The sequence below is a fragment of the Mauremys reevesii genome, linkage group 7 (genome assembly GCF_016161935.1).
Source record: "Mauremys reevesii isolate NIE-2019 linkage group 7, ASM1616193v1, whole genome shotgun sequence".
Classification (NCBI taxonomy): Eukaryota; Metazoa; Chordata; order Testudines; family Geoemydidae; genus Mauremys; species Mauremys reevesii.
Genome location: NC_052629.1, coordinates 97168165 through 97193993, shown reverse-complemented (window position 1 = coordinate 97193993; position 25829 = coordinate 97168165). Strand labels below are relative to the sequence as shown.

The 25829-nt window shown below is 57.7% G+C and overlaps 2 protein-coding genes across 3 annotated transcripts; one reads left to right on the top strand and one right to left on the bottom strand.

Annotated features, from left to right (window-relative positions):
- Positions 1–523: 523 nt before the first annotated feature.
- LOC120369118 (actin-related protein 2-B-like) lies at positions 524–10645 on the bottom strand. The gene is made up of 9 exons (XM_039482048.1): positions 10487–10645; positions 5543–5653; positions 5173–5388; positions 4698–4770; positions 4065–4201; positions 3010–3159; positions 2639–2784; positions 2106–2238; positions 524–1721 (listed from the first exon to the last, which is right to left on the bottom strand). Exons 1-9 carry the CDS (start codon positions 10532–10534, stop codon positions 1551–1553), a joined length of 1185 nt encoding a protein of 394 aa, XP_039337982.1. The 5' UTR covers positions 10535–10645; the 3' UTR covers positions 524–1550.
- PELI3 (pellino E3 ubiquitin protein ligase family member 3) lies at positions 8769–19777 on the top strand. 2 transcript variants are annotated; one of them, XM_039482047.1, is made up of 7 exons: positions 8769–8785; positions 15503–15655; positions 16418–16547; positions 16849–16950; positions 17544–17741; positions 18394–18582; positions 19211–19777. In XM_039482047.1, exons 2-7 carry the CDS (start codon positions 15504–15506, stop codon positions 19775–19777), a joined length of 1338 nt encoding a protein of 445 aa, XP_039337981.1. In that variant the 5' UTR covers positions 8769–8785; position 15503. The 2 variants fall into 2 exon arrangements, with proteins under 2 accessions (XP_039337981.1, XP_039337980.1); XM_039482046.1 differs by lacking the exon at positions 8769–8785 and adding an exon at positions 12606–12679.
- The last annotated feature ends 6052 nt before the right edge of the window (positions 19778–25829 follow it).

Below are 25829 nucleotides of genomic sequence, written 5' to 3'. Positions count from 1 at the left end.
TTTACACACATGAAGTTCCCCCCCTTCATCACAGGGGCCCTGTGTGCAGCGCAAGACAGGGGGAGCTGAGGGCCTGGGCACTTCCTGCATAAATTGAGGTCCCCTCCACCAGTCACTTTCACCCCAGCCAGCAGGCATCCGTTGCCATGGCAACCCAATGGCTGTGGATGGCAGTAATCAGAAAAACATCCCTCTCTCCCCTCACCCCCAGTCACACACTTAAAAAGGTCCCCTTGGCCAGGAAACAATCATGGGGGGCTCAGGGTTCCAGATCTGGACATGCCCCCGTGCCCCACGCCTGGCAGCCCTAGGGACTCTGTGTCATCACAGCACGCCCCAGCCTAGAGCATCTCCCGTTATGTGTATGGAGGGAGCAGGGGAGCCACCCTGAGGCCTGACTCCTGCCCACTCACGGTTACATCGCTGCTTGGCCCCAGTAGGAGCTGGGCTGGGACCCTCCCCCGCAGTCAATCCACTCATGGGCCACAGAACAGGGACAAGCACCCCATAGAGGGGAAAAGGCCCCATATCTGAGCCAGCCTGTGGTTGAACCAGAGCTGGGACATACGCTTCTTCTCACCCCTCCCTCCCCAGCAGAGACAGGAGACAGAGAGACACTAAGAAGCAAAAACAATTTAAAAATCAGGGTAAAAAACCCATTTACAGGTTTGTGCCTGTGCGGGGGGTGATTTTCCTCCGCCACGTTTAATACAGAAAATGCGTCGCATGGGAATCCTGCCCCAGGCCCAGCAAACACTCCCCCATGTCTGCGCCCCAGCACTGCAGTGTGGAGAGAGGGGGGCATGGAAAGAAGTGCCCCCCTCCCCCAGTGCAGTCAGGCTCCTGCAAAGCTTGTGAATAACCCCTTACGGCCAGCCATGTGCTTGGGAAAGGGTGGGGCTAGTTGGGGCCCCACCCCCTGAACCTGGCTACATCCCCCACCCCAATCCAGTTTGTTGTGTCATTGATGCTGGGGGGGTGTCATTGATCCCTTTATTTCTCCCTCAAATTTCCCCCCCAACACTCCCTTATTTGCTTCCCAAGGGCCAATCCCACAGGGATGGGGGGGGGGAAGTGAGCTAGCCCCTCCCCCTGGTCCCTAGAGCACATTCCCCAGGGTGTTAGCCAGGCTTGGGAATGGGGGACTACCTGGCCTCACTGATCCCTCCCCAGCAGGGGCATCTCCCTGAGATCCAGCCCGAGACAGCTTTGTGTGAACCCCACCCCCTCCTGTCTCTAGCAGGCCCGCTTGGCCCCTAGGGGGAGGAAAGACGTCACTGGCACGGCCAGGGCAGAGCCCAGGAATTGGGACCGAGAGTGCCCTGGGCCTATGAGAGAGACACCTCCTCCCTTTTCCCACTACACTCGGACCCAATCCCCTGGTACCATGATTATTCCCTCCCCCCGGGGGAAAAAAGTTCCCAAAAGAAGCCCTGTGATTGGTTGGCCCGTTAGAAAGGCAGAATCAAGGCAATATTGACAGGGAGGAAAGGGTTAATGAAGAGATGGGGCAGCAGAGATAGTGGGGGGGGGGAGAGACGGGGGCATCCCTATCGCACAGTGACCCCCAGCTTCTCCAGGATGCGCGTCCCCTTTTCCAGGTACTCGGCTCGCTGCAGCCAGAAGGTATCCTTGTCCTTCATGATGTCGGCCAACACAGCGCCCCCCAGGAATACCATGTGCTTCCGCCGCGGTGGGTCCTCGATCCGGATCTTGAATTTCTGCAGGGGGAGAGAAGACCATTTATTAAAAACGGGATCCCCAGGATTCAAACCCACAGCCAGGAGAAGAGGCTCTGCCCCCTTGGCTATGGGAGGAGCCCAAGTGGTCTCAGGCACAGGGTCAATGGGATCAGGATTTCACCCCTGGATTTTCAGGCCAGAAGAGCTTTTTCTGAACCCCTGCATCACCCCTGGGCAAATCCACCTCGCACAGCAGGGGCCTCCTTGGCCCCCCACACAGGTCAGCTGCAATGGATTGTGGGTGGCACTGGGGAGCTGAGCTGGCCTGTCCCATCCAGGGAGGAGACTGTAGGCCCCATGCCCATTGCAAGAGCTAGGGTCTAGTGGGGCAGTGCCCATGCACCCCACAAGGTGCCCACTCACCGACAGCTTCTCCACATCGCCCTTGAGCACCCGCTCCAGGTAGAGCTGTTTGATCTCACGCTCCAGCCGGGAAGGCAGGCCCGGGTACATGGTGGAGCCGCCTGACAGCACAATGTGCTTGTAGAACTCTGCCCTGAGGAGAGGGATGGAGTGAGACAGACAATACCCCGTGGGAGGGGTCCTCGAGGCTCAGCCCCACTGCACCCCTAGGATCTCCACTCACCCTCCCAACTCCCAGCTCCCCACTCAACCCCCAAACAACTTCCACCAGGATCCCTCCCAACAGGCTTACTCCAGTGATTGCCTCCACTCACCTCCCAACACCCTAGGATCTCCCCAGCAAACCCCTCCAATCAGCCCCCTGGGATCCACCAACAACCTCTCAATCCCCAATAATACCATCACCTCCCCTACCATCTCACACACACACAAAATCCCCACCAATGGTCTTGCCTTCTAGGGTGGCAGCCCCCCTGCAGTGGCCCAGTGTCGGGGGAAGGGCTCCAGGCTCCACCTCCTGCCCCCTTGCTCACCTGGTGTCGATATCAGCCGCCTGGATGGTGTTGAAGAGCAGCTCAGCCACACCCACACCCTCCACATTGATGAGGTGGGGCTGGAATAGGGCCTCAGGTGCCTCAAATCGCTCACCCCCCACCTTGATCACGCGCCCATCCGGCAGCTGGGGGACGAGCAGAGGGAGAGCCCATCAGCAACACTGCCTGAGTCTGCAGAGAGCCTGAGCTGATTGCTTGAAGTGGGCGAATCGCCCCAGGCATTCCAATGGGGTGTTAACTCCCAGCCCCACTATGCTAAGGTCCCCACCATCCCAGCAAGGGTCTCTCAGTGGGGAAGGAGTGACCCACCCATCCACCAAGCAGAAACACACCCCTAGCAGCTCCCTTACCATGTAGGACTCCACCAGCACTGTGGTCTCGTGAGCCAGCTTCTGCTCCTGCTCAATGTTGTACCCCACGTAGCAAAGCTTCTCCTTCATCATCCGCACCGTCTCAAAATCCGCAGAGTGGTTAAAGGCATAACCCCGCAGCAACAGGAGCTGCCAGGAGGGGGAGACAGAGTCATTGGGGGAACCTACAGTACCAGCAACTGCCAAAGGGGGAGACCATAGTCACTGGAGCTGCTGGGACCCCTCCCCATCCCATAAAGGTCCCACCCCTCACTCTGGCCTCCTGTGAGGATCTGGGGACGATCTAGGCACTCCGAGTGGGAGCAGGTACTGGCTACCTGGCTCCTTCCCATGCGGGATGCTCCCTTTGAGGTGCAGCCTTTCACTTGTGCGGCACCGTGTTCACCCCCACAGTGGGCGGAGAGTCCGAAGGCCGGGGGCAAAGGGGTAACACAGAGCGGCGGCGACGTGAGGCGCTCGGCCACAGCAATCGGCTCGCCCTAGACGACAGACTGGCCCCCCCAGGAGAGCACGGTAGTGGGGGAAGGAGGCCTGGGGAGCGAGGTCACTGGGCCGGGCTCGCCTGGTGCAGCTGATGAGGGAGTCACCTGTCAGAGGAGGCTGCAGGGTTATAAAGGGGAGGAGCTGAGCTCTTGGGAGGTTTAGGCCATTTTTGACAGAGTAGCCTTGAGGCAGGGCCCTGCCTGAGCCCAGCTGGGTGGAGGCCTCCCCGGCGAAGGGGAGTTAGCGGCAGGCGCTGCGCGCAGGAGGTCGGGTCTGCAGGATCTGAGCTCTCTCTGCTGCGTGTGATGAGGTAAAAGAGCAGCAGCTGAGTCTCGGGGCGGGGGCTGGGTGTGATATCTGCTTCACAGCTGCCACGGGGGTCCTGCGAGAGCTGAGCTGGGCCCGGAAAGCTCACACCTCGGGACAGGGGCTGGACTCCATTTAGGTTCCAGGAGGTGTAAGACATCCAGGAACCCTGGGGCGTGGATTCCCCTCACAGCAGTCCAACGGGCAGCTAGCAAATCTATGACACACCCTCATCCGGCTCTCACCTTGATGAGGTAGCGGGTGATGTCCCGTCCTGCAATGTCCAACCGCCGGGTGAGGTGGGGCAGGGAGAAGCCCTCGTAGACAGGGCAGATGTGGGTCACACCGTCCCCAGAGTCCACCACCACCCCAGTCAGCAGGCCTGAAACAGGAGGGAGAGGTGACTGTGCTGAGAGGCAATACACCCAGCTGCCCTGGTATCCCACCTCCAAAGGCACCAGGACTGGCCACTTCCGAGGAAAGGTGAAAATGGCCCCTTAGTGGTGAAACAGGAAATAACATGCCCAGAGGGGATGTCTCTCCTGCCCACCCTCCCAAAGCAGGGCCCCCTGGTCATTCCCTGCACTTCCCACCCCAAACCCTGCTCAGCTCTCAGCCTCCAGGACATCCACTGGCAGTAAGTTCCCCAGGCCAGCAACCCGAGCAACTGCTTCACTCACCTGCCATACGGCAGGGTAGATTTCACCACTGTAACACCTTCCCCTGCATTCTCTCTACTGCCCCTGCCTCTGCCCTGCCCTCTCCTCTCCCCAGACCTCTCACACCCTCCCCCTCTGGCCCTCCCATACCTCACCTGCTCCGTCCCTTCCATTCCCCTTCATGCCCCCACTCCCACTCTAGCCCCAGCGCTCTCTCACCCTGGGCGTAGAGAGTCAGCACGGCCTGGATGGCGATATACACGCCTTCGAACTGGTACGTCTCGAACATCACCTGGGAGGAGAGGAGAAATCATGGGCACAGCCCTGCCGCTGCCCTTCAGCCCCAACCTCCTGCCCCTGCGACCCAGCCCTGGGCTCCACACCAACGTCCCTCAAGCTCTGCCAGTGCCCCTCAATCCCCCCGGGCTGTGCTGATGCCCCTCAATCCCACCCTGCAGCCCCATCCCCTCTGGGCTGTGCTGATGCCCCTCAATCCCACCCTGCAGCCCCATCCCCTCTGGGCTGTGCTGATGCCCCTCAATCCCAACCTGCAGGTCCCACCCCCAGGCTGTGTTGATGCCCTGCAGCCCCATCCCACAGGCTGTGCTGATGCCCCTCAGTCCTGCCCCACAGCCCCCTCCCCCCCTCGGGCTGTGCTGATGCCCCTCAGTCCCGCCCCACAGCCCAGCCTGACCTCGATGATCTTCTCGCGGTTCTTGGTGGGGTTCATGGGGGGCTCGGTGAGCAGGATCTTGCAGCTGCGGGGGTCAACGTTGAGTTTCTCGGGCCCGAAGGTGTAGTCCCACAGGTATTTCATGTCGTCCCAGTTGCGCACGATGCCGTTCTCCATGGGGTAGTTCACCTCCAGCATGGAGCGCAGCTCACTGGCCTCATCCCCTACCATTAGGTCCTGGGATGGGCAGAGGGCAGATTTGAGACACCAACACTTTGCCTAAGCCACCACCAGAGGCGAGGGCCCCTCCCTCCAAGGAAAGGCTCCCCTTCAAAGCCCCCCTCCCCTTACCGGACCCCTGTGGGACATGCCCCCCCTGCCAGAGCCTGACCTTGATCTCGATGTTGCCCACGCGGGCGGTGGAGCGGATGATGGGGCGCCCGACCAGGGCAGGAAAGATGTGCTCAGGGAAGTTGGAGCCAGCAAAGCCGCACTTAACGAACTGGAGGGAGAGAGAGAGAGAGGGAAATGAACCAGGTGACAATCCCCCCTGCATATCCGCCCAGCCACACAAGATCCCACCGACCTGGGGACAGGCCAAGCTGGGAGGAGAACTGCCCCATTCCTCCATCCAGCTGGCTTAAGGGCGTGACATGCTGGGGCCACCTGGCTGCTACCGTTACCCTTGCAACACCTAGAGCGTGTTCTGAGGTGGGGGGGGGGGGTCCCAGGCTAGCTGGGCCCACCAGGATGATCGGGGGTAGGGAGCAGAAGGATACCAGGCTGGGTGGTCACTGGAAGTATCACTCTTTAAATCCCTACTGAATTTCTCCCCTCAGCCCCAAATCCTCTTGGCACAGCCCTGAGCCACAGACACCCCTGCCCCAGGGGGAGGGAGCCAAATTGTGGCAAAGAACTGTGTCCAATGCCCCCTGGCCTGACCCTCCCTGTCTGCATCCCAAGCGCCAGCAGGAGGTGCTACATGCATACAGTCTCACTAGGCCCCCCTCCCTCCCCCTCCTCAGCCATGGAGGGAAGTAGCCTCGGGTGCAAAGTCTAGAGGAAGTGACACTTCTGCTTTTGTAGACACTCATCGTTCCCTCGCTCCCCATTCCCCCCCACCACCATGGCATGGGAGAGGATCCACCAGTATCCCCATGCAGGGAGATGTGTATGCCCTGCTATTAGGAGTATTAGGGTAGTGCCAAGAGGCCCTGTAAAGCAGTGGTTCTCAACTGGGGGGCCACAAGCAGGTTTCAGGGGGGCTGCCAGGCAGGGCCGGCGTTAGACTCGCTAGGGCCCAGGGCAGAAAGTCAAAGCCCTGCTGCATGGGACTGCAGCCTGGGGCCCCGAGCCCCACCTCACGGGGCTGAAACCAGAGTCTGAGCAACTTAGTTTTGCAGTGGCCCCTGTGGAGTGGAGCCCCAGGCAATGGCCCTGCTTGCTACCCCTTAATGCCAGCCCTGCAGAAACCAGTTGTTGTGGCCCAGGAGGGCCGTGGAGTTTTTATAGCATGTTGGGGGGGCCTGTGAAAGTAAAAGTTTGAGAACCCCTGCTGTAACGGCCCACGACAATATCCCTTTAAATAGTGTGTGAGTCCTTTAGGGGTGCTCACTGCGTTCTGTGCTTCAGAAGTGAGAGCAGAGCCCCCATCGTGCCAGGTACTACCTAGACATACAGTGAGAGAGAGTCCCTGCCCCGAAGAGCTCTGTCTGAACAGACGGGGGAAACTGAGGCCCAAAGAGGGGAAAGCTCCCACCCAAGATCACACAGGAAGATGTTGGCATAGCTACAAATAGAGTCCTGAGTCCCACTATCCACTCAACCACACAGCTTAATTTTGTTCCGATCTGTGGATGACTTCATTACCCATCTCAGTGCCCTGCCACCTCTCCAAGCCTGGTCTCCTGTACACCCAATGACAGCAAGCTCTGCAAGTTAATTAGAGTTTGTGTAAAAGCACTGGGCCTGATCCTCTCACCTGCCCCAGGGGATTGGGCCCTCCAGGGTAGCAGGCAATGGACCCATTACTCCCTCTGAGCAGTGTAAGTTTCACCCAGCGCTCCTTGGCTTCCCAGATTATGCAAGTGTGTCCCCTAGGCCTTCCTCGCTCCCATTAACCTGTGGAACCCTCTGCCACTGGACACACCTTGCAGGTTAATTCTGCCTCATGTTGAAAAGCAGGCCCGAGCAATCATAGCAGAAGCACTGGCCCTGCCTGCTTTGGGAGTGTGAAACCTGCAGCGAGCGAGTGGGAGCGAGCGGATGTAGAGAAAGAGGAAATGCAAGAGCTGAGCCTGCTTCTGCTAGCACAACACATGCAGTCGCACCAGCAGACCCAGCCTGCTGGAGACAGGCACATCCCCTCTGGCCCTATCGCTCCTGGCAGCACCCTGTATTTCTGGGCAATCTCCCCTTCTGGCTACACACTCTGCATGGCCAAAGCCTCTGAGCAACAGCCCTTAGAGAGGAATCTCATTTCTGATTCCTTTTACAGGCACTCTCCTGGCGTCCTCCCTGCAAAGGGGGTTTTGCTTCAGGTTTCATTTCCAATTTACCTTCCGCTTTGGCACAATGCAGGCCTGTCTCCCATTTAACTTACAAGTCAGCAAGTGTGGGCAGGGCTGCCATCCTACCAGGTACTGCACAGACCCCGACTGAGATCAGGGCCCCATTGTGCCAAATGCTGCACAGAGCCCCTCCCCCCAGCTGAATTGGGACCCCTTGTGTTGGGTGCTGCAGGTTGCTGAGATCGGGGCCCTGCTGAGAACAGCCAGGTTGCAGATACTTCTGACAAACACTTGGATAGACCCAGCGCGCAGTGCCGGAGTTCCCTGTCGAACACACAGCATAGCTGTTAACCTGCAGAACTCACATGGAAGATGTAAGACTCCTGCAGTAGGCAATGGGGAATGGCCTCACATTAGCCTCCCCCTGCTCTCTCACTAATGGGTAGAGATTAGCTCAAGCCCTGGAGCCTGAGGTTTCATCCCCTGCCAGGATTTTTGTCAGCATCAACAATTCCAACTCTGCAGATTCTGCTTCTCCACAGAAATGACCAATCCCTTCTTGGACTTTGCTGAGTTTTCAGCCTCAACAATGTCCTGTGGCAGTGAGTCCCACAGGCTAAATACGCCTTGTGTGAACCAGCATTGCCTTCTCTCAGCCCTGACCTCATGGCAAAGCTCTCCAATGAAACAGGTTAAAAGGAGTTTCTCGCTTGGAAATATTGAAGAAAAGGCTCTTATGATGTTCGCTGTAATGTATATCACACACAGAGGCTTCTTTACAGACAGGCAGAGGAGTGCCTATGGAAGTGGGGATCTGCCCCACACAGGTGATGAAAGGGTTAATGTGGGCCTGAGAGCCCAATTAACACAGCTGGCTGGACCTGGAAGGTGGGCCAGGCCTCAGTGAAGATCAAACTCCGCTGGGGAGGAGCCGATGGAGCTATAAAAAGAGGAAGTGGGTGGAGCTAAAAAAAAAAGGGGGAAGAACTCTACATCCTGGTGGGGGAGGGGGAGAGAAGAGAAGAGAGAGTGCCTTGAGTGGCCTAGTAAGGATCTGATTGGGGATGGGGGTGCCTGGAGGGCACCAGATTGATGCAAGTTCATGTGGCTGACCTGACCTAAGGGTAGGGCCCAGATCTCTGGGAGCTTGTTAAAGAGCCCAGAGGGGAGCTGGGGATGGGGCCTGAAGAAAGGCTAAGGGGTAGGATAGAGACGGAGGAGACAGTGACAAGGCATCTGATAGCACAGAGCTTGGCTGCACGTGCTAGGGGCCCTGGACTGAACCCAGCACATAGAGGGTGGGCCTGGGCCCCCCAACCAGCCCCTGGGGGAGGTAGTGTGAGGCCCTCTGAGAAGGGGATAAAGGTGACTGGACGAGAGGCTGGTGTACAGGGCTGTAGGGACCAAAGATCCAGCATAAGGACGAGGACTGCTTTTGGCACCCAAAAAGGGTAGAACCGAGGTGTGAGCCAGCTGAGAGGTGAGAAGAGGAACTCCACCACGGTTGGGCAGGGGAAGTAGGAAGGAAAGAGCTGTTACCCCTCAGTTCTCCACAAGGGGGAGCATCAGGGGGAGCCCACTCGCCTACAGGGCTAGACAGGACTGGAAGGAGACTTGCTAGCCAAGGAGGTCATCACTGCCCCCCACCCCGCCCTGAGAATCCCGCTCCAGGAGCGGTGTTTGCCCCCCACTGCTGGGGGAGGCTGTTCCAGAACCTCCCTCCTGTGAGAGGCACAAACCTTCTTCTCACTTCTCGCCTCAGCTGATCCCTGCCAGTTTAACCCCATTTGTTCTTGTGCCAACTTAAACTTCAATAGCTCTTCTCCCTTGGGGGTTCCTGCCATGTATTTAGAGGGAGAACCCAGATCCCTTCTCTGCCTAGGCTGAAGAGACTCAGCTCTTTCAGACTCCTCCCCTAAGAGCGGCTCTTCATTCCTCTGATCAGCCTAGGAGCCAGTTTCTGTTGAACGGAACTGCACACAGTATTCCCGATGTGGTCTTACCACTGCCTTGTCTAACAGTACTAATGCTCCGCTCTCTCCAATGGAGGTGCCTTGCTTATACTGGATGTACAAACTTCCCCCTACACAAAGCAATTCAGCAGAGGGGATGAGTCAGGGTGGGATGACAGCTGAGATTCCTGGGTTCTATTCGCGGCTCTGCCACTGAGCTGCTTTGTGACCCCCCAGCAAGTCCCTTTTCCTGCCTCAGTTTCCCTTCCTACCCTTTGTCTATTTAGATGGCGAGCTCTGCAGGGCAAGGACTGTCTCTCACTGAGTGGCTGGGCAGCACCGGGCACAAGGGGGCTCTAAGCTTGGTCAGTGGGTCTGGCACAAGGGCCCTTGATTTCAGGCTGGGAGTGCAGCTCCCACCGTAGTGCAAATAAGAAACAGAAATTGGCAAGCCGGAAGCGCCAACGCTGAGATGCTGGAGGAGTCGCTGGGCCCCTTCCGCACCCAGGCCAAGCGAACCCTGTCCGGCCAGGGGAACTGCCGGCCAAGCCGGAACAGTCACCGCCCCCACAGGCCACACTGGCCCATAGTTACTCCACCTGCTCCTCCACCTCCCTCACTGGAGACCCGGCACCCCGCACCGCACCCCGGGGAGCGGAGCTGGGCGAGGCTTTTCCGGCGGCTGCAAAACCCTTTAAGCCAATTGCTTCTTGCCGCTGCCAGTGGGAAGGCCCGATCCCCCTGCTCCTCCCGGGGCCCGATCCCCACCCCGAACCGCGGGGGCAGCGGGGCTGGGCCGGGTCTAGGTCCCGAGCCGCGGCTCACGGCCGCCCTTGCACCCAGCCAGGGGTGGGGCCGGGGCTGCACACTCACCCCCGTGCCATTGTCGCACACCACCACCCTGCGGCCCTGGCTGTCCATGGGGGCTCCGCCTCTCGCTGCCCTGCGCCGTCTGAGCCACGGAACCGCGGTACCAGCCCAGTGACCCGGCTCCCAGCGCAGGAAACCAGCCCCGCTGATGTAACGTCCTGGGCTGGGACCGCGTCGGGGGCGGGGTGTGTCTGCGTGCGACGCGCTGCTGCCCCCTGCTGGGGAGACTCAGAAAAGTGTGTGGGGCGGGGGAGGGGGGTCCCCACTGCCTCTCCCTCCGCGGGAAAAGCTGCTTTCAGCAGCACCAACCTTGCAGTTAGAGCCACCCACGCAGCGACAGCCCGGGGACTCCTGGCGGCTCATGACGGGGGCTCTGCTTCTTGGGGTAGTCACTGGGTCAAGGGGGGAGAGGTCAGACTGTCTGGATTGCCCCCATCACCGCAGGGCTCAGCACCTCTCTCTCCCCCCTCCCCCCAGGAGGCAGGGCAGCGCTGTGAGCCCACTGCACAGAGAGGGAACTGAGGCCCAGTCTATACACCCCGTCTGGCTTGGGCTATTAGGGCTCTGGTTGCAGGGCTGTAAAATTGCTGTGTAAACATTCAGGTTTGGGCTGGAGCCGAAGCTCCAGGACTCCAGGAGCGGGGAGGCTCCCCTGGCTCCAGCTGGAGCTGGAATGTCTGCCTAGCAAGTTTACAGGCCTGCAGCCCTTGGGCGTCCGCTTGCTGTACAGACATACCCGCAGGGCTCTAGATTCCTAGCGCTTAAGGCCAGCAGGGACCGACAGATCATCCAGCCCGATCTCCCCCGTCAAGCACAGGCCTGATCGCTCACCTAATTCCCCCTCTATTGAGCCCCAAGCCCTTAGTTAAACCAAAGCATTTAAGTCTCCAGAGACTAACCTGTTGAGAGGCAGAGAACAGGGGAGGCTGAGGGGCCCCCAATGCCGGGGCTCCTGCAGTGGCAGGGAATTGCAAGAGGCGAGTCATGCCCAGGGGATCCCAGCAGGTGACCTGTGCCCCATGCTGCAGAGGGAGGTGAAATCCGCCCAAGCCCCTGCCAATCCGACCTGGGGGGAAATTCCTTCCCAGCCCGGTGATCAGCGGGACCCTGAACAACTGGGCAGCACGCACCAGCTTGGCAGCTAGAGAAAAGATTCTGTGAACAGGCTCAGAGCCCAGCACCCACTTTTCCTCACCCTCCGGTGTCCTGTTTCCAGCTGTGGCCAGCCCTGATGCTTCAGAGGAAGATGGGGGTGGGGTGGGAGGGGAACCAACCATTCAACCAACCCAGAATAGATCTGGCAAAAAAGTTGCTTGGCCAAGGGGACACCAGGAGGCTGGTGGGGAAAGGAAGTGAACCCAGGCCAGTACCCTGGCCCCTGAACCAGCCTTCACTGTCCTGCTCCTAATGGGCAAAGAAGGATACAAGAGGCCAAGGAAATTTTGAGGCACAATTAAGAGTTTGCAGAGGCCACTGGCCCCTCAATGTCTCCCCAGGCCCCCATAGTGGAGATAGGGCAGAAACCCAGTTCGAAGCCCAGGGGGAATTCCTAGTGTGTGGGGGAGGGTCCATATACCGCCCCCCGCGGAAGGGGGGACCAATGCAGACTTTCATGTCCCCCAACCCACAACAAGCGCCCTGCCCCTGAGTCCAGCTCTGCTCCCCACATCCAGCTCTGATCAGCTCAGTCCCCTAATTCAGTCCCCTCAATACAGCTCTAACCGCCCCCACCAGCTTCTCTCCTCCGGATCAGCTCAGCCCCCCAATCCAACTCTAATCCAGCTTCAGTGCCCCCGTCCGGCGCTGCTTCCTCCGATCGGCTCAGTCCCGGCCCCCTCCGGCTCCGATCCCCCAGTTCTAGCCTTTTCCATCCCTTCTCGCACCTGCATAGTAATAAAAGGGCCTCGCCCCATCCCCCCACGAGTGACGCAGCGGCTGTGGGCAGGGGGTGCACGCGTGGCTGGGGGGATCCCTGCCTGCGATGGGGTGGGGGGGAGGCGGGAGCAGGGCAGGGAGGGGCGGGGGCGGCCGTGGTGGTCTCGGGGCCTCCCCCGCTCACACCCCGCCCCGGGGGGAGGGCAGTTCCGCTCCAGCACTGCCGGCGGAGACAGCAGCAATGCAGGGCTATTCATCCTGGCGGCGCGACGCAGGCGGCTGCTGAGCCAGGCTGCGGGGGAGCTGGGGCCGCGCCGAGGGGTAAGCGGGGGGCTGCTGGGGGGATTAAATGGAGGGAGACAGAAGCAGAGGGGCGGCTGGAGATGAGAACCTCAGTGTCATCCAGTCCTGTGACCATCCCTCCCTCCCCAACCCTGTAACCATCCTTCCCTTCCCAGTCCTATAACCATCCCTCCATCTCTCCTTCCACAGCTATCTATCTATCTATCTATCTATCTATCTATCTATCTATCTATCTATCTATCTATCTCCATACACTCCATCGGTTTCTCTCTCTCGTTGAGATCTGACTGCACCATCAGTTCCCCTCCTTGTCTCACTCACGCGCGTTTGTTGGCTGGAGGGGAGGGGGTTGTTTCTTGTACACGGTGTGTCAGATAGGGACACCTCCACAGCTACACTCCCTCCCGCCTCCCAGCAGCCCCCAGTCACTTAATCCCCAGCCCCTGATCCCGGCCCCCTTCCCTCCTATCTCACCCCTGACACACACCCCCATCTGTGGCTCTCTGCGCACCCAAACCGGGGCTGCAGTCTGTGTCTGGCTGGAGGAGGTGCAGGGATCACCTGGCTCCAAGGCAATTGCTGCCAGCAGCTGCAGCAGCCACCGCCCCCTCCCTGCCTGTGTGTTTGGGGGGCCGGTTGTGTTGCTGGGGGGCGGTGCCTGGGAGGGGAGCCCCTTGCTCTTCTCCATGTGGGTTGTGTTGGTGGGAAGGGAAGCGCCTGCTCACCCCATTCCTGTGTGTGCTGGGAGGGAGTTGTGGTGGCGTTGTGTTGGAAGGGGATCCCCTGCCATTTGTGTGTGTTTGGGAGTTGTGTTGGGTGGGAGGGCAGCCCTTACCCCTTCCCTGTCTGTTTGTGTTTGGGGAAAAGAGGTTGTGTTGTCCTTGTTCACGTGTGGGGAGCCCCTTGCAGCCCTGTGTGTGTGTTGGGATAGGGTTGTGTTGTGGAGTTAGGATGTCTCTCCCTGTGATGACACCAGGAATTGTTGTGTTATGTTGTTTTGGTGAGGGTTGTTTGGCTTCTTGCTTTTCAAAGGGGGTGGGGTGAAGGATGTTTATCCTGCATGTGTGTAAGGGATGGGTATGTGTGGTGTCAGTGGTGGTGTTGCCAGGTGTGTCTATGTCTGCAGTTTCAGGTGTGTAGTGTCAGGGGTATGTGTCTGCATCATTTCAGGTGTGTCTGTGTGTAGTGACGGGGTGTCTGTGTGTCATGTCAGGTGTGTGTGTGTATGGTTGATGTTACAGTTGAGATATTAGAAACAGATGTTTCCTCTCCCCATACAACTATGTACAGACTGAAGAAACCAGTCCGTAGACTCTCGCCCTCCCTCCCAGCCATTGGGCCTCTCCTGTCCCTGGGCTGGGTGGGATGACGGTTGGGAGGCACTGCATTGTGGTACCCGATGAGTCCCCGCAGCTACCCACATCCCGAGCCTCAATGCCCACAGCTGCCCCTACATCTCAGGGAACCCCACAGACCAGCAATTCCTTCTGCGTCCCCTGCATCCTATGCTGCTCTGGGGAGATGAGAAAACTCGCTATCCTCGTTCCTTCCCCAGGTTCTCCTGCCTCGCTTAGGTTTCACTGCCTGGCACAGCTGGCCTTGTGTGCCATGGATCCCATTGCAGGGGAAGGCCAGAGGACCAGCATCTGGGGGCTGCACAGGCCTCTGCACATGGGCAACCCATGGCAATCCATAGGGGCAACTCAGAGCAGGGAGGGTTTTGGCCTTCAGGATCAGCTGGTGAGGGGGCGAGGGGGAATAGGATGTGGGGCATCCTTCTAGGGGGCAGGCTCTGACCCGGCCTGAGTAGGGGGGACCGACTGAAGGGAAAGTGTTTTCCTGGTAACAAGAGGGGTATTAAAGATCTAAAATGTCACTGTGGTGACAGGGATTCCAGTTCAGGAATGTTGCCATGGAAACAATGGGGTTGTTATGGTCTGGAGCCTCGCCATGATGCCAGGTGGATGTCAGAAATCAGGAGTGTTGCCATGGTAACATGAGGTTGGGCGCTCTCAGGAGTGTTGCCATAGTGACAAGAGGTTAAGTGTTAGGGTCATTGTCATGGCAATGTCAGGGTGGGGATGGACAAGGGAGGGGGCAGAGTCCTGAGCTGCCCAGCTTTCTGTGTTCCTTTGGACATAGGGGAAGTGGGAGGAGCAAGGGGCGGGGAGGTTAACACTTCACCTGCCTTGTGGTTGGGACCCACTTCCTTCCTCCCCTCAGACACACACCATCCACCCATCCAAATACAGTGGATAATCAGCTGAACATGAGCTCCCAGTGCAAAGCTGTGTTCACAAGGGCTATGGGGATGCTGGGATGTGTAAACAGGACAGTCTGAAATAGGAGAAGGGAAGTTCTGTTACCTCCATGTGTGGCGCTGGTGTGGCTGCTGCTGGAATCCTGGTGCCCACAATGCAAGAGGGATGCTGATAAATTGGAGAGGGCTCAGAGAAGAGCCACCCAGAATGAATAAAGGGCTGGAAAACAGGCCTTGTAGTGAGTGACTCCATAAGCTGAATCTGTTTAGCTTAACAAAGAGAAGGTTAAGGGGTGACTTGACCCCAGTCTAGAAGTACCTAGGTGGGAAACAGCAATGTGATAATAGAGAGCTCTTCAGCCTTGCAGCCAATGATCTAAAAAGAACCAAGGGCTGGAAGTTGAAGCTAGACAAATTCAGAGCAGAAATAAAGTGCAAATGTTTAACAGTGAAGGTAATTAACCATTGGAACAACAACTAGATGGGAGTGTAGGGGGGTGGATGGACAGAAGGGTAGAGAGATGAGATCTAAGCCCCAGGTTGCATTAATTACCACTTCATCCCCTCTTCTCTCTCTGCAGGATGGTGCTGGAGGGCAGCCCCGAGGCCGTCAGCTCCCAGTCCCTGGATCTGCGGCGATCCTGCCCCAAGGGCTCCCGGATCTTCCCCTCTGCTGGAGAGGGCTCCCTGCTGCACAAAGAGGCTGTGAAGTATGGAGAGCTCATTGTGCTGGGGTGAGTGGGGACTAGGGATGACGTCTGATGGCGGGGAGCCCTGGGGATATGCAGGTTGGTTTGTTAGTCTGGAGTCTCTAGGAGCATTGGGCCTGTGCAGGCCAGCTTGTTGTAGCGTCTCCAGGGGTGCTCGGTGTGCACGCTGGTTTGTTATTGTAGGGTCTCTTGGGGATGCTGGGGCTGGTTTATTATGGAGGGATGAGGCAAACAAGAGCCTTCTGGTAACACAGATCCAGCTGAAGTGGGCACCTTGCCTGGACAGGACTCAGGATACCTGGGTTCTATTCCTGGGTCTGCCACTGACCTTGGGCAAGTCCCATCCCCTTTTGGAGCCTCAGTTTCCCTCCCACTCCTTGGCTGTTCAGACTGTGAGCTCTTTGGGGCAGAGACTCTCTCTCACTGTGTATCTGTGCAACACCCAGCACCACGTGTGTTTGGCGGTGCTGGGACTGCTGACTTCCTTAGAAGCACTGTTTAACACTTTGTATGCTGCTAAGGTGCCAGTCAGGGAGCAGGCAGGGCTGGGCTCCCAGACCCATTCCCGGCTATCCCAGAATTCTTTGCTCATTGGTGTTGCTGTGCTAGCCCCGGGGGGAGGGGTTCGGCGCTGCCATGACACCTGGTTTCTCTTGCTTGTGTTGCGATCCTGGGCCCAGAGAGGAGTGTCTGGCAGGGTGGGGGCTGGGGCTTGTGCTGGCTCAGGCGGGGAGGGTGGGGGGGGGGGACAGTGTCTCTATGGGACTAACCTCCCCACACACACAGATACAATGGCTCCCTGGCCAGTGGGGACAAGGGCCGACGTCGCAGCCGCATCGCACTCTTCAAGAGGCCAAAGGCCAATGGGGTGAAGCCGGACGTGATACACCACATCTCCACCCCCCTTGTCTCCAAGGTGAGCCATGCCCCTGCAACCACTGCCCCATGGCCATGGCTTCCAGCAGGCTCCCAGGCAGTGCTGCTGCCTGCTTTGACCACCAAGGGGAGATACTGCATATAGACACAGCACTGGGGGGCGCCAGGGCAGGAGACACTGGCTGGCTCGGGAGGGGTGGGGATGGGGAGACAGGGAATGGGATACGGGCCCTTTCCCCGCTAGGGGGCTCCAGCTCTGATCTGACTTGGGGGGACAGGGAATGGGACATGGGGGTGGTGCTGGGGCCATCTGGCTCAGGTAATGCTCTCTGCTCCCCCAGGCACTCAGTAACAAGGGCCAGCACAGCATCTCCTACACGCTGTCCCGCAGCCACTCCGTGATTGTGGAATATACGCATGACTGTGATACGGACATGTTCCAGGTACTGCACCGCAGCTACCCACAATGCACTGTGGCTCCCCCCCCTCCCCCATGGCCACTTGCCCATGACATCTTAGCTCAGCCGCTGCCCCTTCCACCACTGCTTAACCCAGGCTGGGGTCAGGGTGCCCCCTTGTGGCAACAGCAGGCAGTACAGGATAGGAGCCAAGGCTTGGCTAGAGCCTCCACTTTGTGCCCATCAAAGCCCTTGTCTGGCTCAGACTCTGGATCCCATTTTGCCTCACTGAAGCCTCCACCTGCAGTTCTCACTCACATCCTCTCCTAGACTGTTGGGCATTATTGCTGTGCAGCCCCCATGCCCCCCCCCCAGAGGTGGCTGCATCTCACTGGTGGGTAAGGGATTCCTGTATCACCAGCCTCCATGCCCACCCCAGAGGTGGCTGCATCTCAGTGGTGGGTAAGGGGGATCTCTGTATAAACAGCCCTCACACCCTCCTCCAGAGGTGTCTGCATGTCAGTATTAGGTGAGGGATCCCTGTATAAGCAGCCCGCACATCCCACCCCAGAGGTAGCTGCATCTCAGCCGAGAGGGGGCAGGAGGAAGCTGGTCGCTCAGAACTAGTGTCTGTACAGATTGGCCGCTCCACGGAGAACATGATTGACTTTGTGGTGACGGACACGGCACCTGGGGGCAGCTGCGCCAGTGAGGGGCAGTCGGCCCAAAGCACTATCTCGCGCTATGCCTGCCGCATCATCTGCGAGCGCAGCCCTCCCTACACCGCCCGGATCTACGCTGCAGGCTTCGACTCCTCGCGCAACATCTTCCTTGGAGTGAGTGAGTCCTGACAGTGTCGAGAGGGGACCTCCCCTCTCAGGGGCACTGGCTGCAATTCAGCCCCAGACCAGGGGCACTGCCTGGCTCGGGGGTCAGGGAATGGGACACAGGGCCTTTCCGTCTAGATGGTGCTGGCTTCAATCCAGCCCCAGGGCAGCTGGTCCTCAGGGCACTTGTTCAGGGAAACAGGTGCCCAAGGTCCCTGTCCTCAGCGGCTGTGAACCCCAAGGGAATACTGGAGGGGGAGCAGGAGCCATGGGTCATCGCTGGGCAGGGTGCTGGTCCAGGCTGGTGCCCTGTGGCTGAGGGTCTTCTCCTGGGTATGATGGGAGTCCAAGCATGGGGGACAGCAAGGCTCAAGCCCTGGGGAATGGACTGTAAGGGGCGCCCTTGCCCTGGATCACTGGGAATAATGCGGGGGCCTGGGACCCATGAGTAACGGTTACTTGGCTCTGGTGAAGGTACTGGGAGCCTCTGGGTCCTGGGGGGTGCTGAGTGCATGTGTTGGGCATGGAGGAGAATGGGGCAGATGGCCCACTTGGCGGGGGAACAAGGAGCTGGGTCCAGATGGGGGAATTCAGGGGAGGAGCTGTAAGGAGCCCCTCCCCACCCCGCATTGCCATGACCCCTGGCTGCTCTCATTGGCAGGAGAGGGCGGCCAAGTGGAGGACGCCGGACGGGCTGATGGATGGGCTGACGACCAATGGGGTGCTGGTGATGCACCCCACAGGGGGCTTCAGTGAGGACTCGGCGCCCGGGGTCTGGCGCGAGATCTCGGTGTGTGGGAATGTGTACGCCCTGCGCGACAGCCGCTCCGCGCAACAGCGGGGGAAGCTGGTACGTGGGGCCCATGTCATCCCTCCTGGGGGTCCCCCATTCCCTGCACTGCCCAGGGAGCTCCAACCTGCACCGGGGCAAGCTGGTACCTGGGGCCCCCAACACCCTGCTGGGGTGCCCCGTTCACTGCCATGGGGGGGCCCTGCCCCACCCCTCCAGGAGGTTCCTCCTGTCCAGGGGGTGCCCCCACACCCAGCGAGGGGGTTGCAGGGACCTGACTATAGGTCTGTGGGAGGCCCCAGTCCCCTTGGTGGTCATAGAGGAAATCTCCCCCCTGCCAATCCTGGATGGACTCAGTGCCCAGAGGGATGCCCCTGGTTTGGAACAATCCCCCAGCCCTTTGGCCTGGTGCTCTTGCCCTCTCGTGTGTCATGCCCCCTGGCCTTGGATCCTCCCCCAGCCTGAGCCCCCTCCCCCACATGCCCCCAGTCTGGTGATCCTTCCCCCAGTGCCCCTCCAGCTTGACCCTGCCCCACCTGTCTGGAGCAGATATCTCCCTCCTTTGGTCCATCTCCTCCGGCCTGACTTCCCCCTTTCCCCTCCCCAGCTCCCACAGCTTAACCTCTCTCCCTTAGAACTGATGCTCTTATGCCCCCGGCTCCCCGCCCCCGATTCCCATGTCCTGCAGGTGCAGACCGAGTCCAACGTGCTGCAGGACGGCTCGCTCATCGACCTGTGCGGGGCCACACTGCTGTGGCGGACCACAGCGGGGCTGCTGCTGACACCCACCCTCAAGCAGCTGGAGGCACTGCGCCAGGAGACCAATGCTGCCCGCCCCCAGTGCCCCGTGGGCTTCAACACGCTGGCCTTCCCCAGCCTGGCCCAGCGCGGCGTAGTGGACAAACAGCAGCCCTGGGTCTATGTCAACTGCGGCCACGTCCACGGCTACCACAACTGGGGCTTCCGCAAGGAGAAGGGGGGGCTGGAGCGGGAGTGCCCCATGTGCCGCCGAGCTGGGCCCTACGTGCCGCTCTGGCTGGGCTGCGAGGCCGGGTTGTACCTGGACGCAGGCCGGCCCACCCATGCCTTCTGCCCCTGCGGCCACGTCTGCTCCCAGAAGACTGTGCAGTACTGGGCCCAGATCCCGCTGCCCCACGGCACCCACGCCTTCCATGCTGCCTGTCCCTTCTGCGGCACCTGGCTCACAGGCGAGCGGGGATTTGTGCGTCTCATCTTCCAGGGCCCCATGGACTGAGCCTGGGGACTCAGCAGGGGGACGTGGACTGAGCAGATGGGGTGGGGCGGGGCCCGGGGACTCAGCAGGGGCGGGGCCCATGGACTGAGTCGGCATACCTGGCAGGGGCTGTGGACTGAATGGGGAGCCAGGCAGGAGCATAAGTGGAGGAGGAGCCTGTGGCCAAAGCGTGCGTGTGCGTGTGGTGAGGTGAAGCCTGTGGCCTGAGTGGGGGGACATGGCATGGCTCTTTGGACAGAGTGGGGGCTGGGCAGGTGCGCGGGGGTGCCCATGGACTGAATGCGAGTGACCAATAAAACAGCAAAAAACCTGGGGGGGAGGAAACTATCTACAAAGACTAAACAGGGGTGTGTCCGTGTGTCACTTACTGCCTGCCCCCAGGTGGACAGATGGACCCAACTGCCCTGTCCTGCTGTGCAGGTCCCTGTCTTCCCCCGCATCCAGCCCAGTATCCATCCCCGCCCCAGCATGGGCAATGGCATGCCCCCTGCAGGCTGTTATCTCAGCCAATGCCCCCTGCTGCAAGAAGTCCCACAGGTGAGGAGTAATGGGAGCCCCAGGAATGGGTGCCCCAGCTCCTCAGGGTCCCTAAGTCTAGTGCCCAAGGGTCCTGAGAGGCAGGCTGGGGCAGTGATGTCAGCCCAGCTCCTGCTAGCGAACATGGCTCATGTGGGCAGCCCCCTAGATGCAGCTGCCCTAGCAAGGACCCAGGAGTGCTGGAGGAAACCAGCTGGCCGGGCGCTCCCTGCAGGATGCAGGGGCTGAGAACTAAGGCAGCCCTGGGTGTATAACCAGTGGGGAGAGGGAGGTCCCCTCCACATACTGCAGTGAGGAGACTGCTCCCACTTGTGGGGCACGACGTGTCAGAGAGGAGCTATGAGAACAAGGCTAGTCTGGACTCAGGGAGCCCCTTGGAAGAGCTCCTCCGAAGGAGGATCCCAAAGGGGCTCAATCCCAGTCTCTCTGCCCCTCCCCTTCTGGGAGCAAGGGGTTCCTCCATCCCACAGACAAAGGCCGAGCCAGAACCCCAGGGCCGGGAGCCGATGCTGGTCACATTTGGCCTGGAACGGAGGGGCAGAGCTGACTGACGCTCCATCACTCAGTGGCTGGGGGGCATTGTCAGCCTGGGTGATGCAGGGGTCGGAACAGCCGTTTCTGGCCTTGAAATCTATGGAGCAGGATATGGAACAAGAGGTTCTTGGAGACAATTGACTCTTGCTGTCACTGGTGTGTCCCACGCTAACCCTGTGTGTGGCTCTCTGGCTCCTCCTAGTGGTCAGAGCCATCAAGAGGTTTGTGAGTGGCCTGTAGCCTTGGAGCTGCCACAGCCGCTTCTTTAGCTCAGACAGGGATCCCGGGCTCCGTCCCTGAGATGCGGAGGGGAGTTACATTTATTCTGTGACAGCTAGAGGCTCAAACCGTCCCTGTCGCGCCAGGTGCTGCACAGAACCTGACTGAGATCAGGGCCTCATCGCACCAGGTGCTGCACAGACCCTGACTCAGATCAGGGCCCATCGCACCAGGTGCTGCACAGACCCTGACTCAGATCAGGGCCTCATCGCACCAGGTGCTGCACAGACCCTGACTCAGTTCAGGGCCCCGTCGCGCCGGGTGCTGCACAGACCCTGACTGAGATCAGGGCCTCGTTGTGCCGGGTGCTGCGCAGGCCTTGACTGAGATTGGGATCCCATCACACTGCACAGACCCCAGCAGAGATAAGGGCACCCTCAGGCTGGGAGCTGCACAGACACACGGTGAGAGACAGTCCCAGACCCAAAGAGCGCTGTCTGGGACTCTGATTATTGGGCATGCAAAGCAAGGCCACACCCTTTGATCCTTCTGTAGACCAAGCTGTATTCCCAGCTGGGTCCCTCACCCCCACTATGGTCAGCCCCTCGCCCCATTCCAACCAGGTCCCCCAGCCAGGCCTTTATTTGCATTTTAAAAGCTGGATAACACAGAGTTCAGCCTCTCTGAGCAATGACCTGTGAAGTAAACTGGGGCACCGGCTTTGTCTGGGAATGGGACATGGGAGCTTGCCCCTAAAGGGGGTACCGGCTCCAGTCTGGCCCCAGGGTGGGGGACTGGCTGGTTCAGGTGGGCAGGACCCTCTCCTTTGTGGATAGGCCCAATGGAGAAGCTGAGGACTGAATGGCCACCAGCCCAACCCAGGGCCGTCCATTGGGATGGGGGCAGTGCATCCCTGGGGGTGCTGGGAGGGGGAAGTGTAGCTGGCTTCAGCTTCCAGCTGTTGGTTCTTGTCCTGCCTTTCTTCGTGAGCCTAAAGAGCCCTTAGTAATAAGTATTGTCTCCCTGTGACATCACCATCAAGTCACCTCTCTATTTTCTCTTTGAGAAGCTCAACGGATGGAGTTCTTTAAGTCACACTCTAAGGCACTTTCTCCAGCCCCTCGATCATTTTTGTGGCTCTTCTCTGCACCCTCTCCAATTGTTCAACACCCTTTTTAAAATGTGGCTCCTCATGAGCTGGACGCATCATTCCAGCACTGGTCTCCCTAGTGCCGTATGCAAAGGTAAAATTCCCTCCCTGCTCCTAGACACTATGCCCTGGTCTACAGGGCCAAGGGTCGCACTGGCCCTTTTTGCCATGGCACTGGGAGCTCCTGTGGAGTTGCTTGTACACTGAGACCCCTAAATCCTTCCAGAGTCACTGCTCTCCAGGATATAGTCCCCATTCTGTAGGCGTGGCCTGCAGCCCTTGTTCCTAGACTTGATCAAGTTTGCAGACGACACACATTGGGGGAGTGATAAGTAATGAAGAGGACAAGTCACTGATTCTGAGTGATCTGGATTGCTTGGTAAACTGGGCGCAAGCAAGCAAATTGTGTTTTAGTACAGCTCAATGTCAATGTATAGATCTGGGAACAAGGAGCATGGGGCATGCTTACAGGATGGGGGACTCTATCCTGGCAAGCAGTGACTCTGCAAAAGATTTGGGGGTCGTGGTGTATAATCAGCCTCACATGAGCTACCGGTGTGACGTTGTGGTCAAAATAGCTAATCTGATCTTGGGATGCATAAACAGGGGAATCTCGAGTAGGAGTAAAGAGGTTCTTTTACCTCTGTATTGGATGCTGGTGAGATTCCTGCTGGAATCCTGTGTCTGGTTCTGGTGCCCACAATTCAAGAAGGATGTTGATAAATAGGAGAGGGTTCAGAGAAGTCACAAGAATGATTTTAAGGATTAGAAAACATTCCTTATAGTGAGAGACTCCAGGACCTGAATCTGTTTAGCTTAACAAAGCAAAGGTTGAAGGGTGACTTGATCTCAGTCACCTACATGTAGAATAAATATTTAATAATGGGCTCTTCAATCTAGCAGGGAAAGGTAGAACACGATCCAATGGCTGGAAGTTGAAGCTAGACTAATTCAGACTGGAAATCAGGCATAAATATTTAATGGTGAGAGTAATTAGCCATTAGGACAATTTACTAAGGGCTGTGGTGGATTCTCCATCACTGACAATTTTAAAATCAAGACTGGATGTTTTTCTAAAAGATCTGTTTTCTTAAAGAACTTCCAGTTTTCATTCGCATTTTTTCCATCTGAATTTTTCCTCCCAATCAATTTCACATATATTGTTCCTCAACTTTGGGAAATTAGCCCTTCTGAAGAATCAAATTTATGTTCCTGGTTGGGACTATTTTCTGTTTGCCCATTTTGAATGTAATCGGGTCATGATCTCTGGTCCCTAGGCAACCAGCAACTTCCAGGCCAGTGATTCATTCATCTTTATCTGTGTATGGTGGAACACCTCTGGGGCTGATGCCAATGGCCTTCAGACCCTGCAGTACCTGCCAAAAGGTGTGGCAAGGTGGCTGGAGAGCTCATTTAGCTCAACACAGCAGAACCTATTTGTGACATCCCATGCAGTGTTGTTTGCAGTGTTGGTGTCGCTGTGTTGGGCCCAGAAGATTAAAGAAACAAGGTGGGTGAGGTCATATCTTTTATTGGACCCACTTCTGTTGGTGAGAGAGACAAGTGTTGAGATACACAAATGTAGCTTGGAAGCTTGTCTCTTTCACCTACAGAAGGTGGTCTCTGCATTTTGGTTGTCTCACAAGCTGCACATGAGGGTCTGTTTCTATTTTCAGCTTGCCCGCTTGGTGTCCATCTCCCTGAGATATGTCTTTCCTAATTGCCGAAAGCCCATGCTGTCACATAGGTGTTGCAGAGGGCCAAGGTGGTACCATCTGTGCCATCTCCCTCATACGACCAATGAAACTGTTGCATGCAAGTTAGCTGTAGAGCAAGGGTGGTGATTGATTGAGTTACCTCTGATCTGACAATGGTCTAGAACTCTTGGCCTGGCATGGATACATGCCTTACTGTAGCTGTACACAATACAGGTGTAATTTGTAAAGTCAAAATGGCTGAGAACTTAACAAATGGATGGTAACAAACTGTGAAAACCAGTGATGATCGAACCTGGTGATATTCTGAACCCAAAGAGCTCACAGCCATGCTTGTAGCTGCTTCCATCCCTTCACACTGACTTCACAGACAGTCTAGGCCTCCAAGTGACACACACACACGACAATTGTGGAATCTTATTATATAGATATTCTGATATAGTGCTGGATAGGGCCCCCAGTGACTGTTCTCCCTCCTCTCTCACATTGAAGGTATTCCTGTGTTGTGTTATTATCAGATCCATGGCTTGTACTGCCCAGCTGCCCAGCAGCAGGTGGTGCTTCTGTATATCAACTACTGTGAGCTCCAAGCAATGTCTCTTGTCTTGTGGGTTTCTTAGCAAGCACCTGCATTTGTCCACTAGCCTCAGACTGTACCGTATATCTCCAGCACTTTGTCACATTCCTCCAGCCTAATATTGGTGCTCATCATTGTTACTGGGATTACATTGCAGCTGGCTCTGCAGTCCAACTGGAGTCCAATTGGTTGTCGATCCAAGAGCATAGTTGCAAACATGGCATGTGCAGTGCATGGACATTGAGTGAGTGTCTCTGGACCTGCTAAAGTCACCGTAGATCTCCTCTTCCCCACTGGAAGTCTCCACATCCTCAGTCACTACATATACTGGCATTGAGAGATAAAGAGGTTCTATATTCCACATCCCTTGCACCATTGTCCATAGGCTGGGCATTTTCCTTTCTGCCTTTCATGCCACTCACTGGACCATGATGGCTGCTTTCTTGGCTCTGTGTCTCTGTCCTGCTTCCCTGGTTCCTTTAGCTTGAGCCTGTGTACTTGGTCTGCACCAGTGACTGTCACTGTTTTGCTCCTTCCCCAGACAGTTTATTTGCCCTTGCTGTTTGGAGGCATTTCTCCAGGGTTAGAGCTGTTCCTTTCCACAATCTTTCCAGTACGCTGGAATCATGTGTCCCACAAATGATCCTGTCTCTACTTAGGGAATCTTTAATGTCTCCAGAGTTACATATGGATGCCTGTGTTCTCAATTTAACATAATTACCTATTTCCCTTTCTGATTCTTGTTTCCAGGTTTAAAAAGGTCTCTCTCTACAATCACTTTCTCTTCTGGGGTTGCCATATTCTGTCCTGGCTCCCAGCTCCTCCTGCTCTAACCACTAGATTCCACTCCCCTCACCTGAGTTCTGTCCCTGGCTCTGGGAGAAGAATGGGGTATAGTTAAGGGTAAGTTTTAGTCATGGGTATTTTTAGTAAAAGTCATGGACAAGTCACAGGCAGTAAGCAAGAATTCATGGCCTGTGACCTGTCCATGACTTGTACTACATATCCCTGAGTAAATCTTGGGTGCTCTGGGGGTGGCAGCTCAGGGGCACGTGGGTGCTCGGGGCGGGGACAGCGGCATGCAGCTGGGACCTCCGCTGCTATTCGGGGGTAGGTGCACAGTGGCTCGAGACTGCCCCAGCAGTGGCTGGTGTGGCTGGCCCACAGACTGCCTGAGCTGCTTGGGTGGCTCCCAGGCCAGCCACACCAGCTGCTGCAGAAGTCACAGAGATCCCAGAAAGTCTCAGAATTTGTGACAGACTCGCAGCCCTAGGTATAGTGTGTTGGGGGGTGGGCAGGGGCTGGTCATCAGGACTCTTG

What these genes read in the sequence shown, in the direction of transcription:
- PELI3 (XM_039482047.1), top strand. Translation starts at nt 15,504, where the DNA reads ATGGTGCTGGAGGGCAGCCCCGAGGCCGTCAGCTCCCAGTCCCTGGAT. An exon ending in GGAGAGCTCATTGTGCTGGG is followed by an intron (nt 15,656 to 16,417) that starts GTGAGTGGGGAC and finishes CCACACACACAG; the next exon opens with ATACAATGGCTCCCTGGCCA. An exon ending in CCACCCCCCTTGTCTCCAAG is followed by an intron (nt 16,548 to 16,848) that starts GTGAGCCATGCC and finishes CTGCTCCCCCAG; the next exon opens with GCACTCAGTAACAAGGGCCA.
- LOC120369118 (XM_039482048.1), bottom strand. Translation starts at nt 10,534, where the DNA reads ATGGACAGCCAGGGCCGCAGGGTGGTGGTGTGCGACAATGGCACGGGG. An exon ending in GCTGACTCTCTACGCCCAGG is followed by an intron (nt 4,202 to 4,697) that starts GTGAGAGAGCGC and finishes CTCCTGTTTCAG; the next exon opens with GCCTGCTGACTGGGGTGGTG. An exon ending in GCGGCTGATATCGACACCAG is followed by an intron (nt 2,239 to 2,638) that starts GTGAGCAAGGGG and finishes CCCTCTCCTCAG; the next exon opens with GGCAGAGTTCTACAAGCACA.